This window comes from Cyanistes caeruleus, chromosome 9 (genome assembly GCF_971803275.1).
Source record: "Cyanistes caeruleus chromosome 9, bCyaCae1.hap1.1, whole genome shotgun sequence".
NCBI classification, from domain to species: Eukaryota; Metazoa; Chordata; class Aves; order Passeriformes; family Paridae; genus Cyanistes; species Cyanistes caeruleus.
This window is the reverse complement of record NC_141709.1, coordinates 5,481,138-5,497,911: the sequence shown is the minus strand read 5'-3', so window position 1 is coordinate 5,497,911 and position 16,774 is coordinate 5,481,138. Positions and strand designations below refer to the sequence as shown.

Sequence of the window (16,774 nt, the reverse complement as noted above, 5' to 3'; positions counted from 1 at the left end):
TTCACAGAACAAAAACAAATTTAATTTGAATTGCTTGCAGATACTGCTAATTTTCATTTTTTTAATTAAAAAATGTGTTAATGTGAACTATGTGCAGGATTTGTTTCTAGTAGTTGTGTTTGTGCACATTGACTCTGGACCTGCTGCTCTGCTACTGCTGCTGCTCCTGGGTTTCCCCAACCATCCCTGGAAAAAAAATATAAGATGGAAGCTGCCGACACCCTAGCAGAAGGAACTCCAGGGTGTGCTGGCCTTGCTTCATGGAGCAGATGTGGGTGTCACTCCCACTCGCTGGGAGTCATGGCCATCTCCTCCTCCCTTAGGGTCCTCCGACAGGCTGAGAGATGCCATATTGTTTGACAGGAGGCCAATGTTGTCTTGGGTCAAAGCTGATCCATTCGGAACATCACTGCTGAAGGGAAGTTGAGAAGAAAGGGGAAGTGGGTGAAAAGAAGCAATTACTTAGATTTTTTCCTTTATTTTTAAGTAAGAGGACTTCAGTGTACACATTCAGAATATTTAACTTACCTAATAATAATTTATCTTTTTTTCCCCTAATTCTAAAAATATAAAAAATTGTTTTGATTTCATTACTTTCACAGCACCATATAGAAAAATTAGTTCCTGCCCTGGAGGTCTCAATCTGATGGTGCAGCACAGAACTTCAGAACAGGTTATAAAAAGAAGGTGCAGACTTCATCAGCAATAGTGTATTTATTCAGAAAACACTTATTCTGAATAAATATTAATATTTCAAACTGCTCACATGAAGTTACATAAACATCCAAGCTTCTCTGCTTAGTGCTGTCTTGAATACATGTAGATGCTTGTGGCTGTTTGAAAATACTTGCTGTACAGACTTCCAGCACTCCCAGCCAACATCTTATTCCAACTGTCTATTAAATGTGAACCAAAATCAATCCCAGCATCTACACAGATAGAAGTCCACCGACAATTGAAAGTGAACTTAGTTTCAAAGTGTGTGCCTTCCTAAACAATATCCACATCATAAACCTTAGCCGGATGGACTATCTTTCACATTTGGGAGATTTTTTTATTTGAAACTAAAACAGCAGATAAGGATCTATTTTCTTTCCAAGGAGGCTGCATAACTCCTGCTTCTCCCTACTAATCATCCAATACTGACTAGACGGATTCCTCTCTGACGGACACTGCAAGTCTTCTGTTGCATTAATTTATATACAGTCTTATTCCAGTCACCTACTCCACAGCTAGAGAGACCCTTAATTCATGCCTGCACTATAAAGACATGATTTGTATTCTCTTTTCCTAGTAGGTGCTTCCTCATATCATAGTTGATGTGAGGCAAGGGTAATTATTCAATAGGAGTGCAGTCCTGAAGAAGTCTCCTATTACACAAAGATACGTTCAAGGCCCACGTTACCTGAATGTCAGTGTAAGGTCCTCAGCTGGAACCTTGTTTTGTGGTTCTAATTGTCCATTTTCTGTCTGTTTAGCGGTATCCAGCTTGTTTTTCATATCCAGTGAAGACTGGCTCTCCTGTAAAGAAAGGACAGATGAAAAATTCTTTTAAGAGTGTGTGGAAGAATTGGAGACTTCATCCCTTAGGGATGATGAAGAACACCTGTAAATTGCAATCATAGTTCAACCCACAAAAGCCATGAGACAAAACCAGACTTTTAGATATGCTCATCCTTTCAGGACACAGTATTTTCCAAAAGGAAGGGATGATCCTTGTAACAACAACCAAAGGCCACAGACTGTAACAGCACACGGACTGCTGAACACTAGCTTGTATGTGCAGATGATGTTTCCTATGTTAAAGCAGTTTATAGAACTCATGGCATGGTGACCTTGGAGACAATTTGGTTTCCATCAAATTCAACACCACACTTATTTCAAATGGTGCCAAATTAACAGCATTGTAAAGTGGCTACATTAAACTTCATGAAGAAGACTCAAGAAACTCCTCAGGAGGTTTTGAAGAATAGAGGTTATGAGGAAGATGGATAACTCCAGCTGTGGGCATCCAGCAGGGAGCCTTTCTGCCAGGGTGAAAGCTGCAGCCAGGTACCTAGCTGTCCACTCCCTCTCTCTGCCTCCCATAACCCCAGCACTCACCATGCTCAGCTCACGGGTTCGCTTCCCAATTTCCCTTTCCACCTGGTGCAGTTCCAAGCTCAGCTGCTCACTTGAGATCATCCCAGGCCACTTGGGAGGTGGGGGTGGGGGTTGTGGTTGGCCTGCCAGGGTAGTCACCTCTCTCTGCAACAGCAGCCTGTTACTAACAGCCTAAATGCATAAAGCCAAGCACATACACAACTGAGCACACGACACACCAAGCACAGACAGCTCTAAGGCCATAATTCCAGAGTATTGCTCATTTACAAAACCAAGGTCACTTCTCACCACACTTCACAATGCCCCAACTGAAATCACTTCCAACACAAGTTTCAACATATTTCTGTACACATGGACAAGTATTTTAATTTTTAAACAAGTAGTATTAAATACCTCTTACTGTCATAAATGTGCATGTGTTTTCTTAACATACCACTCCCTTCTCAAAACTATGACTAAGCCCATGAACAAAAACACTACTCTCAACTGAGCTCTATGTTCAAAAGAGAACTGCAGATAAGCAAGTCTGCTACTTTATTTACAGCAGTAGAATTTATCTAATTCTACAGCAGTGACACAATTATTATTACATCATCTTGAGAGATGTAGTTGTCAATATGTAGGTCTCTACTGACCCACACTAGAACACAGAGGAACAGAGAGGGGCAAGTGACTATGGTCATTTACAAGTTGCAAGTTACTAAAAGCAGTAGCCATGCCAGCCATTGTAAAAATCTGCTAATACTTGCAAATCAGTTCTGCAAGTGTGTGCTCTGCATTTAGATACATCATCTTGTACTCCACAAAACCCAGCACCTGGCGGGTCTTTAAGTAGAAATGCCCATGCAATGCAAAAGCACCATGATCTAGTTCTTCATGCTCTGGCTGAATTAATTGCTGCAACCTTGTAATAGGCAAACCAATGAAGACTCCTTGATTTCCAGTATCTACAGGTAGCTTTAAACACAAGAGATAAAATGAAAGCTGTTCTTACTCAAAATAACTGACTGATTCTGCAAAATTCATATTATGGCAAAATCAAGCCTCAACATTCAGCTCTGTAGGATTTAACAGACACACCCACAACAATGATGAGCAGAAGGCCTCTTACAGGTTTTGCAGCTTTCCAATACTCTTGTATTATGGCAAAGGCAGACATACAAGATGTAAACATTTTCTCCTCTCATTCCCAAACAAGAGCACAAGAACACAAGCTATGTTTCAAGTAACTAACAAATGCATATTACTGCAACTACTGCTGTGATTTAATTGTGAGATCTTAAACTAATCTGCAATAGCCCTCCTCTGTAATATGTGTTCTTAGCTAAACCATAGCTTCAGCAGAAGTTGCTATACACTACTTATATAGTAGTACAATTTCTTCTGGGAAAATGTTAACACAAATAGTTGCTGAGGTACCTAGAACAGTTTTCTGGTAAATATTTACTGATTTTTCCTCAGAGGAGAAAAGTAAAGCTTTCTAAAACCATTCATTATGGCTTGACATTTCTCCTTCTGTCTCAAAAAATCAGAAGATTTCAGCTCATTAACTCTTTTACAAGCACACACTCATCTTTCCTTATGCTACAACTATGCTTCTTCTAAGCGAGAAGGCATAAAATATTGTCTTAATTTTTCAAACTAAATATATTACATATTTACTTCCTTGACTCTTGCGGTTTGTGCTGCTTAAGAAGAAACAGGTACAAACACAAAGCCGTACACAAAACAGATGAAGCTCATGGCTTTCTGTACAGAAAATGAGACATTTTCAACAGCAGTAATGCCAAGAACAGGCACCTACAAGGTGCCTCTTGCAAACCACAAGTTTGCCTCTGAGTTGAACAGAGGGGAAGTGAGAAAGAGAATGTCAGCAAACAAGACTGAGCACAGACTGCAGATTAAATACGGTGTTGATGTGCACATGGAGTGTGGGGAAGTTTCTCCTGTTAAGTAGAAAGGCTGACACTTGCACCACAGCCCTAATGCCTGGCATTACAGGATTAAGTATTGCTACTGAGCATCACTATAAAGGTCAGCCAATGAAAAGCCTTACCAGCATCATCTCTCTCCATACCACCCCCCCCGTGCTGCTCCAAATGCTGGTACCAACCTCCAGTCCCCGCATTTGTGTCTGCTGGCTGATCTGATGGTCAACTTGCTGCAGTTCCATGCGCAGCTGCTGCTCTCGTTCAGCTGAGGGCAACTGCTTCCCATGACCAGCCACATCTGACATGGACAGTCTCTCCCTTTGAGATTGGAAAATAAGGAGTTTTTTTAAAAAAAAAATCTTTATTCAACTGGCACAGAAAAAAATAAAAAAAAGAAAATTTAGAAAAAGGCAAAGAAAAATAAATCCTACCTGTCATTGAAACGACCCTGAGAAGGTATATTTTGATGAGGAGAATATGGAGAGCCTCCCCAGCCACTGTGGGTTTCGTAAGGACTGTAGTCTACCAGGGAATAGAAGAAAACCATGTTGCATTACTACAAAATCACCCTTTCAGTCATTCAGCCAACACAGAACTAGATGGAGAAGAAGAAAGGCCAGCCCTCTAATTATGAGAAGTTCAACATTTCTTCTGATTAAATGAACACAGAAATACTCTCTGTGACTGGTCTTACATGTCTGATACTGTAACAAACAGTTAGACTCTTCCTGTACATCTAAAAGTTCGTGATGGCCTTCCAGAGTCTGAGATTGTGAAGGACTTCAGATACTCACGCAGATGAACAAACACAGAACAAAACATACAGACATGATGACTGCAGCTATTTTTACTACTGAAGTTCCTAAAAGTCTCAGGAGTTCATTGATAATTCTAGGTAACTATAGTTTAACGTTTAAGTTTTCAGGGAAGTCAGAATTCTACCTGTAGTAAAGTCTAAAAAATTACTGCCTGAAAAAGTTAGAAGCAAGTTTGGGGGAATATAATAATCAGATATTTTCTTAAGGTTATTATTCAGTGCACCTCAAGAAAGAGACAATCTTATGAAGCAAGACAGAAAGCCATATTATACATGTGATTAGACAACAGATGTGTTGGAAATGAACTACTCCTATTTTTTTGCTTTGCCTAACAGTACATGAGACAATGGCTGCATTAAGCTGGCAGGACCAGCTACCCATAAAGTAGGAGAGCAGCAGTACGCTACTTTATCAAGATGTTTTTGCATTATATGTATTTGGGAAAGTGCTAAGCTTCTGGATTCTGCTGCTACAGATTTAAAGTAAGTTTCATATCAGAGGGATTGGCAGAACAAAGTAATTTCTTCCAAACAGCAACAACAGATCACTAACAAATATACAACGTAAGCACAAACATGTCATGGAATCATTGAATATCCCAAGCTGTAAGGGACATGTAAGGACCATGGAGTCCAACTCCTGGCCCTCCACAGACACCCCAACAATCTCACCCTGTGCCTAAGAGTACAGGCACAAACACTTCTAGAGCTCTGGCAGTCCTGGGGCTGTGACCATTCCCTGGTCAGTGCCTCACCACCCTCTAGGGAAGAACCTTTTCCTGATATCCAACCTAACCTTCCCCTCACACAGATTCTATCACTGGTCACTAGAGAGAAATCAGGGCCTGCCCTTCTGCATCTCCTCAGGAAGAAGCTGTAGACTCCTATGGGGTCTGCCCTCAGTCTCCTCTTGTTCAGACCAAGCGATCTCAGAAAGCTGTGGCAACCTTGTTCTGAATTCAGTCTTCTCAGTATAACCTTACCTGAAGTTATTTTAAGTGGCATTAACACACACTGTAGCTGTATTTTTAAGACAAGATAGAAGTTTACAGGGTTTGTCTTCAACCTGTACAACACTGTGGCAGTAAAGAAAATAGCAACAGCCAGCAAAATCCAAGAGCACAGATCCTACCTGAAATGATGGATTTGGTGGCAGCTCCCTGAACTGCCAGGGCCTGCATGGGCCCAGAGTTCTGGTACACGGCTTTGGAAGTACGAGAGATGGCCCCAAATCTTGACACGGTTGGTCGGTCTCCAAATGGAATGAGGTCATCGTCCCCTGTCTCGGCTGCTCGTCGCTGCATGTCCAGTCGCTGCTCACGCATGGCTTTACTATCCACATTCTGGACAAGACATGGAAAAGGCAGTCAAAAATTCATTCAGAAAGTAACAGGATCACATTCTTTTCACAACAATTTGGTAAGTGCAGTAAGTTTCTCTTGTATTCTCTATTCCCTTCACTTTTCAACTAGTTTTCCTATTCTTCAGTTTCTAACTCCACTGTCTCCTTGATGGCCTACCTTAAGATGACCATTACTACACCACAGTGAAAAAACTGCAAAATTAATTGTGATCAAATCCAGAAGAAGAGAGCAGTAGCAAATGGAAACTGAGACAGAGAAAGTCCAATGGGAAGAAAACAGGGAAAAAACCTCCCCCTTACAGAAACTCAAAGAAGAGACCAGTGAGCATGTCTGAGGACTACATCTTTCTAGAATACAGAAGAAATTTCTCTGAAGTCCATTGTTAAGAATTGCATCACCTAACAGCCTACAAATGACTCAGAATAGGAATTTTTCAGTACCGCACTTACTTGGACATGTCTAGTATATTTTTTCAGGCATTTTTCATTTAGCAGCAGTACTGTTTGGAACATCCTGGTTTCTAACTGAGTTTCAGACTCCAACACCTTAATGGGTCAGCAAATGAAGAGAGAAAGTGTTCATTCTCTCCTCAAAGAGCTGACTTAAATAGGAAAGCTATCTGTTGGCTACCAGAAAATGTAAAATGATAAGAATTGCCAAAATCAAGTTAAGACTTTGCTAAAGAAGTAAAACTGTACACAGTAAAATACACTGTACGCAGTAAAAAAACTGTACACAGTAAAAAAAGAGCAAGGTAAATGGGGCCACTACACCAAGAAAATTGTCTAAAGGCTACAACCTTTGGTACAGTTCAGTATTAAAATAAAACCCTGCAAGCTTTCAGTAGGGATAAGGATTGCTAGGAACAGTGGACATATCCGAGGCAGGAATAAAGGGGTGAAAATGGCAGTAACAACTAAGTTGGAAGCTAAATTCAAGAAATGTAATACTTGGACATGAAAACCTTATGGAAAATCTACTTTGGAATCCTGGAAAAAAAATTACATTTTAACCTTTAGGCCATAGGATGCTCGTACCAATTTTCATATATTTCTGTTTACTCAGTGAATCTGCATGTCATCTGCAGAATATTCAGCATTATGCACTCTCAGATGATACTACTCCTTCAGATGATACACAGTCATTCAAAAAAGGAATTCAGTAAAGGTCTCCTGATAATTTTTTCCTGTGAGGGGACAAAAACTGAAAAGCAGCAGAGATCCCATTTCGCTGATCTGAAAATTAGCTCTGGGGCAGAAGAATGCTTCGTTTATCCTTGAAAAAGGAGGTCACTTCTCCAGAACCTTACTATTTCTCTTAACTGAGCTGCAGGTTTTTTGCACAGTTTTCTAGCAGCAGGGATGAAAGCCAAGACCTGTTTATTATTCCTGGATGCTGCCACTTGGACAGCAATGAGCTGTCTCAGTAATCTCAGTAGATCCCCAGGTCAAACATGGCTGCATGATAATTCCAGGCAACCACACTGTGTAGGACTGAGAGCAAGAGGACAGGTTAAAATGCCAAAGCTGCAGATGAAATGCAGTTTTTTGCTCTGCTTTTTTTCAGGAGAAAGCCTTCTTTTTGGGTCCATTTCCAGCAGTGGCTTCAAGGTTTTAAAAGGAAAGCAATTCAGCAGACAGAAAAAATACAAATTTAATTCCAATGGGGCAGAGAGAAAAAGGGGAGCCTTTTTGAGGAGAAACTAAACAAAAATATCCTGATTTAATTAAGTGGTTGCAACTGGTGAGCATCTGTCCACAGAAGAATAAATTCTGCTTAGAAATGTTCCCCCCTATCTCTTATTTACCAAAGAAACATCAACATGACTCCGACAATACAAAAATAAAAGTCAATAGATCACTTTTGCACAAAGGAGGGTGAAGGAGAATAGATGAATCTCTGTAAAAGTTCCTCAGGCTAAACACTCCTTTCTCTTGAAGAACTTGAACAATTTCCTATGTGCATGGGCTACTAGCCTACTTCTCCTGTTAAGTGATGCCCAAATGTTAGGAAGAAACTGAATAGTGGTGGTATGCAAGACTCTGTTTTCTTCTCCATTCATGATTCCCAATAGTAACACCCAAGCAGCCCCTTCATTTTGCAACACTGACCTAGCAAAAATGGAGCAACACAAAACAAGATCACAGCCCACCTCTCAAAGTTCATTGAATAAGGGCAGCATAGAGCTAGAAATTGCCTTCAAAAATAAACAGCCTAGTACAATGTTTTGATGGTGCTTTTCTCAAAAACTTCATGCAAGTTTTGGGTACTCTTGTGGCTAAAAATCACGGTCCTTCAAGCAAAAACTACTAACATCCATAACAGCAATAACACCCACCTTAAAAGGAATTAATTGCCTAAAGTTATGTTACAGCATCTTCTTCTGCCAGAAAGAAGTACAGGCAGCAACAGATTTACATGCTTAATTAACATGCTGCCAGGACAGAATAATTTTTGCCTTTCAAGTAAGTGCAAAGAATAATCCTTGTAAAATATTCTTGCTATCCATGGCTTCAGAGCAGAGTGGTTATCCCACATCAATATGCAGAATTTTGTAACAGCTACAAAAGAGTAGTACTGTCCATAACTTGGAAAGCAAAGTGCTTCACACACCTGCAAATGCTTTCTGTGATTGCAATGCACTTCTGAGCTTAAATAAAAGCATTGCCATCATGGTGAAAAGCAAATGAAAGTCCTTCCCAACCCACAGGAATATCTACTTTTCTTCTGTTTTCCCCTTATCCCTGCATACCGCCATCTCCACACTTCTTGCTGCCACAACATCTTTGGGTTTTGCATCTTTGGTTCCAATGTAGGAGCCGATGGTGTCACAGGACCAGGGAGAGTACTGGCTGTAGTCATTTCCTTTGTATTTCCCAGCTACCTTCAGGTCTTCATCCAAGTACTGTACAAAAACAAAAATCTGGTTCTGTAAGTGAAGGGAAGAAGCAGTTTCACAGCCATCCTTCTTCACTTCAACAGTAGTGAACTGGAGAAACATCACCAGGATTATTTTCAATCAGATACACCACCCTCTGGAAGCGGGCATGAAGTGTGTGAAATTTTGAGCCCCTGGCTATGCTCCCAGTGTTCATTTGGCCAGTTTGAAGGTGGTATTTTGACACTGGTTAAAAAAATAAATCTCTATCAAGCTGTTACTTCATTATAAATATGTCATGAGTAAAGTCTAGTAACTGTGAAGAGTGATTACTTCAATTAGTAATGGCTCAAAATTAATTTTCTTTGTTGCACTGAAAGCAGAGAGCTTAGGACCAGTGGCAGATCAACAGCCAGCTGAAATACTGGACACTGTACCACAAGTGCTTCCCATTTAGGCACAATATCTACTTTCTCCAACACTTGCAGTGCTGTACTGTTCTGATTTTCTTGCTGTCTACACCTATCAGCACGTAAACACTAAACATGCCAGTATTTCATGTTTTTGTCAAAATATTCTTACCTCCTCTGGGTGAAAAGGATGAGGCAAGGTTGGTGACGGTGCAAAAGGAGGTGGAGAAATCACCTTCCTCTCCTCCAGCTGGGCCATGATCTCTTTCCTTCGTCGGTGAAGCTCATCCAGGCTGGGATGAGGCTGAAATGAAGATAGGAAAATGTTTCAGAGCTCCTGAAGCATTAATGTACAAAATTAGTAATTTTCTAAGCGTTGTTTATGTGAACAAAGTAAGGTAGCTATATACTGCAAGGAGAGGGAAATACAGAGGACAGACAGAATCATTACAGTAACAAGTAATGATCACGGTTAAAGTCTACCTGTTAACTTTCATATAGGACATACATATTCCTACACTGGCCAGTGTTAGTCCAAGACACCCCACAAACAGGGAATGTGTTACAACTTAGCAAAGTTCCCACTGGAACAGTTCAGCATGGCAAGTTCCTATTACAGTCATATAGGATAAATTGATAAAACTCTACAGGTCACTAGTCACATTTATTATGCCCTTTGCAATAGAGTTAAACACAAACACGGCACACTCAAACTGCTAAATCTGTAACTTATGTTAAAAACATTTCCTGTACAATAGGATTCAGAGCCTTTAATCTGAATGACCTAAGTCCAACTATTATACAGAACTCAATTCCAGCTGGTGAGTTATCAAAACAAACTTGTAAACTTACAATAGGAAGACCCTCCAGTTAGCTATCTAACTTGAAAAAATTCAGACAAGCAGATTTTTTAATTCTTTTATCAAGGCAGGTGTGTTTAATATTTATTATTTAGGCACAGAGTTGATCAGTATCAGAATGCACACGTGATCATTTCCACACACTGAACTTGAGTCTCTCTAAGACTCTCCAGTCTAATCTTTGCTGGAGAAGTCAGAGACTTACAGTATTTCTGAAGTGAATTACAATGCCTTTCTACTTTGAGCACTAAAGCAGCCTATTTTACATATAAACATCGTTACAACTGCAGAGTTGACCAGTAAATAAATTACCTTCTAGTTTTTGATACACTTCCTAAAGTTTAGACTTTTGCAAAGACCACCCCCTTAGTACAAAAATATTCAATTCCTCAAGCAGCTTATAGTTTCTCTCTCAAAACATCTACAGAAATGTAGAGTAGAACCCATACCCTGTGGCACGAAGGTCTGATCTGACCAAGATGTGGAGCCACTGCACAATAAGCCTCTGTTTGCTGGTATCTGTCTCTGGACTCAGGTACGTAGAGGGGCACAGCTGCTTGTGGGATGTCGATGGGCACTGGGCTGCCCCGCACCACATCCTCCCGCTGGTAGGGCTGCACGGGGGGGTACACGCGGCGGCTGTCGTAGTGTGGTGGGTACATGGGCTGCGCCAGGGTCGGGTACCCCTGTGGCTGTGGGTACTGTGGGCTTACCACACGCTCTGGCAAATATGGCCCGTAGTGCTCCAGGTATGGTATACCTGGTTCGGTTGCTGATGGAGGAGGTCGGACAAAGCGAGACATGGACTGAGTGGGATAGTACACTCCTGAAGCAAGGCAAGGGGGGAAAAGATCACAAGATACAGAAAGTGATTACCACAATTGTCCACAAAAACTGACTGCAGAAAACCCTGAAGAAGCAAAAGTTGATCAAGTGTCATAATGTAATTATCTAATTATCAATACTGTAGCAGTGACACAGCACAGTGAAGAGCTGGTGAGACTCAGCCCACCACAGGTGCCCCACAAGTCCTGCCAGCACACTAAATAGATATAAATCACCAGAATGTCTCTGCAAATTGCTACAAATGCTTTCAGCTAGGTAAGACGTAAAAAGTAAACTGAAGATTGGTCTGTACATTTTCACCCATGCAATTAAATTCAATTTATTTCAACATATCAGTGCCACTGGCTGGGTAAAGGAACTTGGATTATTAGGATTTAAAGTTATCTAGAGATTTGTTCTAAATCTTGAACAGGAGAAAGACATTTCAGAACTGTATAATCACCAAAGACTTGTAATATCAAACTGCCTGGTTATCTGAAGACTTTATCATTCTATCTGTGACTTCTGGATAATTTTAAAATAAGCATGAATATGTGCATGACATCAAATTTTGTGGACAACTCAGATGTTCACTGGCACATAATGAACAAATTTAAGTAGTTTGGTTTTTCTCAAAATGCTCTGCAGCTTTCTCAGAAATGGCTTCCCCCCATTTTGCCTTTCCTTTCTAGAGCTTTTTCTACTTTTAACTTCCTTTGGTCTTTCATTGCTTATTTTTTTTTCGCATTCACTTCATCTCATTTCTCTCTGCAACCTCACATTGCCTAAGAATCATTCTTTTTCACATAGATAGACAGATCTTCTCTTTTTAATCACCTTCAATATTATCTTTCTCCATGTGCTCTCTTTATAGTTAGAGTTTTTCCTCTTACATCCTTTTTATGATGTTTTATTTTTTTGTGAACACCCTTCTCTAACTTCATTCATCTCTATCATCAAAAGCACTTTATTTCTATTTTCCCTGAGTCAAACTGAATTAAGGTTTACTATACTGGATCCCTCATCCAGCCCGGTTAGGAAGAACTGAAGACAGAAGGACTTGCAATACTTGGACAGAAACAAATATTATTTTCACTTGCACTGAAGTCCTCAGTCAAAGTATAAAATCCCACCAATTTCCATTTTATTATGATGTCACCCTATTGGTGTCTTTTATCCATGTCATTTGTAAGAAAACTTCAATTGAAGGGCTTAAAAAACAGAGTGGGAAGAAAGACTAAAATCAGGATGAGGATGAAAGAGCTTGGTGTCAATCTTACCTTGTTGGTAGGGTGCTGGCTCAAACGATGGGGCGGCCCCTCTGGGGTCTTGATAAAATATATCTGCTTGTTGTGCACTGTACAACTGAGACCCTCGTGGTACCATCTGCAACTGCTTAGTGACAGACACCGAGGGCAGATCTGCTGGCATTCGAGCAGGAACAGGATGAGGGTTCACTGGCAAGGCAGAAATAGAGCTCTTGGGAACAGATTCCAGCCTAAAAAAGTGGAAAGATGGTACTGCTCATTAAGGTCTGGTATAGCACACTGTACTCTAACACACTGTTCTTTTGTCTACACTCCACTTTCTGAAGGCTTCCATCACCTTCTCCAATTAAAATATTAACAAACAGGGAATTAATGCAGCTTAGAGTTTAAGTTTTAGCTTTCTACTCTACTATATAATCACTAAAAAAAACAACCAACCAAACACAAGAACAACCACAACTCCCATTCTGTTTACTTTTTAAAGAACTGGTTTACTTTGTTTCTACTCTACATTTACACACACAACAATTTTAACAACAGGTAGGAAGACCCGTACAAGTCAGGAGGGGATCCAGGGGCACTGCTACTCAGATGGTCCATCTTCCCTGGTTTCAGGGCAGTTTCATAACTGGAGTCAGTCCCTCGAGAAATTAGTTGCGTCACTGTGCTGCCTGTTGACACAATTCCATTTGGCAGAGCAGAAGTTTTCCTATTGGGCAAGTCCACTCCCCCTTCCTCTGAGAGGATAGCTCCTGAAGGCAGGCCCACCTCATTCAGCTGGCCCAGGGAAGCACTAAGGGGTCTTCTGGGAACGAGACGCTTGTTCATTTTACGGAATCTTCAGAAAGAGAAGCCACATATCAAAAATTGAAACAAAACGACAACAAAAAAGAGTTGTACTTTCAAGATTTTTCAAACATGGATTCTACTGAAAGCCTCCTTTTAATTCAACCTCCCCAAGGGGCTTGTGAGAATACCTCTTAGAATAAAACTGCCCTGACAGCTGATCTATTAATAGGAATTTCAATCAAAACAAGGATGGACTTTTAATGAAAAATACATCAAGAATTCACAGGTAAACTTCATACAGCAAATTTACAAATCTTACTTTCTTTATGCATATGCATCTCGAGAGAAGAAAACCAAAACTAAGCATCACATAAAGTACTATTATCACATAAAATGCAGTAACACAAGCTTCTGAATAAGAATCACAGACTGTTCAAGCCTGTTTTATTCAGAGAAGAAACTAACAGCAGAAAATTTAAGAGAAAAAATATGAAGTTATACCCTTTTACTCCATTTGTCCAATAATAAGCCAAGCGTTTACTACCATGTGATATACTTTAAAGCACAGTTTAAGCTTTATGTTACTGTATCAATATTATTCTTGTCAAGAAGGGAATGAGCTGCTGTTGAAGCAAGTTTGCATTATATCTAAATGCTATCTAAAACATTACCACACATTTCCCCATAACCTTCCTCCAAACTTAAAGCTATATAGAGAGACACAGGAGTCACACAGCACCAGCAATGCATATGATTCACACTATGCATGTTTAAAAGGAGGAGCACTAATCCAGTAGCTACTTAAAGAAATTAAGCAAAGATAAAAGGTACAAGGAACAATAAGAGCTCCCAAGTTCCCCAACAACCCACAGAAACTGTGGGAATCCAAAACTGAACAAACATTCTCTTCAGCCCAGGGTAACATTAATACCAAGGCATACAAGTCAGTCTGGCTGCAATGGGCCTCTTCCCCCCTGCAAAGCTGACAAACAGTCCTTGATACATACAACTGGCTCAGAGGTATAATGCTGACCCACCACCCAACAGGTTAACAAAACCATCCCAAAGCATCATCCCAAAGCAGCACTAGCTATCTCATTGTATCATTAGCATGATGACAAAAGGCAAAACACTCTTTAACTGTTTCTGCAGCACACAAGTACTGAAGTTCTATTCCTTGTTCATATGAATAACTCTTTGTCATTCTAACACCATACACTTTGCTCTTTTCTTTGTGTTTTGTCTATGCACTGCATGCTGGATATACAGCCCACGAACTGACATTAATGCTATGAGTTTCAGATTAAGAAATGAAAAAGAAACACTGCATGCCAACTCCGAGCCTTTGCAGTATTCTTCTCATTAAAAAGCACCTTTTCTTTTAATTATTTTAGACCAAAAAGCAAATAACAAACTACTATACTATATAAAATACACTGTATTTATTTCTTTTAGCTCCTAAATAATCTATTTTACTCAAAAAAAAATAAATTGCAACAACCTGCAGAACAACAGCATCTTGCTCTTGCATAACTGGTAGCCCTCCTAAATCTGTAATGCATCTAGACTGCAGACTTGATATGACCATCATTTTTTAACTACGACAATAGATGTAACCAACTGAAAATACCTGCATGAAAATTTCTGACAGATTGCACAAAGAATTGTTGCAGGAAAAAAATCTTGGAAAGTTTATTTTTAGGTCTTTGGAGAGCTAGCAAAACATTCCTTATGGAAATTCCTTTGGAAAACTGCCCGCAATCTACCTGAATAAAAAGGGAAAATGAGAAGCACCCCCAAATAACAGCCATAGCTGTGTGTGCTGTCACACAGCACGTTTAGTCACACTTAAGAAGTAGGGAAAACATCCCACCTCCAAAAACTTTGGATAATACTTGTGTAGCATCAAACTTTCAGAGCTGCATTACTGATGAACAAAGCAAATATCCTTCTGTATGGAAGGAGAAAGCTCAAAAACCTAAGAGATGACTGTTACAAGTTTATCACATTATTTCTTGCTAGTTTAACAACCAGGGAATACTTCCTTTCCCCTTATTCCTAGACATAACTCTTATAGACAAGATGAAACAAAGACTGGACTACTTTCTACGAGGAGAGGTACACTTACTTTTCCAGCTCCTCCTGTGAGTGTGCGAAGGTGCAGCTGGCCCCCCGTGGACATCCTCCTCTCTGCTTCATGTCTCGGCACATATATGTCTTGTACTTGCTGTGCTGAGGGGGCTGACAAGGTTAAAGAAACCAGGTGAGACACCTGAACATGAAAGTGCACTTAACCAAGCTGAATGTATGATCTTATCAAAGGCCTGATGTTTGACCAGTGATAATTCCTCAAATTTAAGTGTTTCTGGAATATCTGATATGAAATCAACAACTGAAGTACTTGTGTTTGGTTCTTTAACAGCCAACAATTCAAGAGTATGTGTTTTGACAACTAAGTCAGTCTCAGATTTCTGCAGCATTTTTATTCAAACTCCTTACTGGAGAGCTTGACTGGAACACAGCTGTACATTTTAGAACACACTTAAGTGGACAAAACTGATACAGGATGAAAAAATTACCAATAATCAGATATACCCTTTCAATAGTTCCCATCAAGGGAAAGGTCTGTAAAAGTCCATGTGCTTTCTGAGAAGGCAAAAGGTGTGTATCTGTAAGAAGTCACCTGAAAACTGTTGGGGTTTTTTTGGTTTATTTTTTTTTCTGATTTGTTTTTTGCGGATTTTTTGTGTTTGTTTTTGTTTAGTTTGTTTGGGGGTTTTTTGCCATCTACTACACAGTGAACATAAGCCACACAGCCTTTTACTGGCCACTGCCACCAGGTAGCACAACCTTACCCAGAGCTCAGCAGACATCACCTTTCCCTACTCAGGAGGCTTCTTGCAAGCAGCACAGCATGTTCCACAGGCTCTTCAGAACAAAAGCTCTTTTTCCCCTCCTGTATTCCCACTTATGCATTTCTACTGTTTTTCCTTTTCCTGGTGACAGTGCTATTGTCCATCCCAAGCAATGCAAAAAAGGTGAAATGGCAGAAATAATTCACTTTAATTTGGCCTTTTTATTGTCAGAGATAATCTCTTTACTAGCTCAGTTCCCCAAACCAGCTCTCCAAGAGGATGAATGCCAAAGTGATGGACGAATGAGACTGGGACAGGCAGCTCCATATTTCAGCAGCATTTATATCAACTGAGCTACACAACAAAATGGCATCAAAGGAATGTATGATGAGGTAACTATGAGATAAGCTAATATAGAATTACATTGTCATTGATGAAACAAAAAAATTTGTTTCAGGAACTTGGATTGCACCTTCATATGAACTATTCTTAAATCTTCAAGCTTGACAGACCATTAAGCACAGATATAAGGATGATTTCATCAACAGAGAGACAGCTGGCTGAAATATGTCTGTTGTAGTTAGGGCCTGGAGCTGCGGAAGAACTCGGGATGTAACGGAAAGCTAGCAGATCCCCTCTCTGCTAAGATAGTAAGTTCTCTTGCAATTAGCCAA

At 40.1% G+C, this 16,774-nt stretch overlaps 1 protein-coding gene across 50 annotated transcripts in view; it reads right to left on the bottom strand.

Moving 5' to 3' along the window:
• RC3H1 (ring finger and CCCH-type domains 1) overlaps positions 1 to 16,774 on the bottom strand; it is a 56,566-nt gene continuing 39,792 nt past the window's right edge. For 9 of the 50 annotated variants that reach the window (XM_086842612.1, XM_086842621.1, XM_086842611.1 and 6 more), the window contains 12 exons: positions 15,374 to 15,486; positions 13,013 to 13,294; positions 12,469 to 12,686; positions 10,813 to 11,189; positions 9,676 to 9,807; positions 8,968 to 9,138; positions 5,984 to 6,194; positions 4,466 to 4,556; positions 4,217 to 4,352; positions 2,104 to 2,274; positions 1,406 to 1,521; positions 1 to 412 (listed from right to left, as the gene is read on the bottom strand). In XM_086842612.1, coding sequence (XP_086698738.1) covers positions 259 to 412; positions 1,406 to 1,521; positions 2,104 to 2,274; positions 4,217 to 4,352; positions 4,466 to 4,556; positions 5,984 to 6,194; positions 8,968 to 9,138; positions 9,676 to 9,807; positions 10,813 to 11,189; positions 12,469 to 12,686; positions 13,013 to 13,294; positions 15,374 to 15,486 — 2,172 coding nt within the window. In that variant the 3' untranslated portion in view covers positions 1 to 258. The remainder of the gene's footprint in view (positions 413 to 1,405; positions 1,522 to 2,103; positions 2,275 to 4,216; positions 4,353 to 4,465; positions 4,557 to 5,983; positions 6,195 to 8,967; positions 9,139 to 9,675; positions 9,808 to 10,812; positions 11,190 to 12,468; positions 12,687 to 13,012; positions 13,295 to 15,373; positions 15,487 to 16,774) is intronic. The other 41 variants (XM_023931667.2, XM_086842632.1, XM_023931663.2 and 38 more) reach the window with 10 other exon arrangements.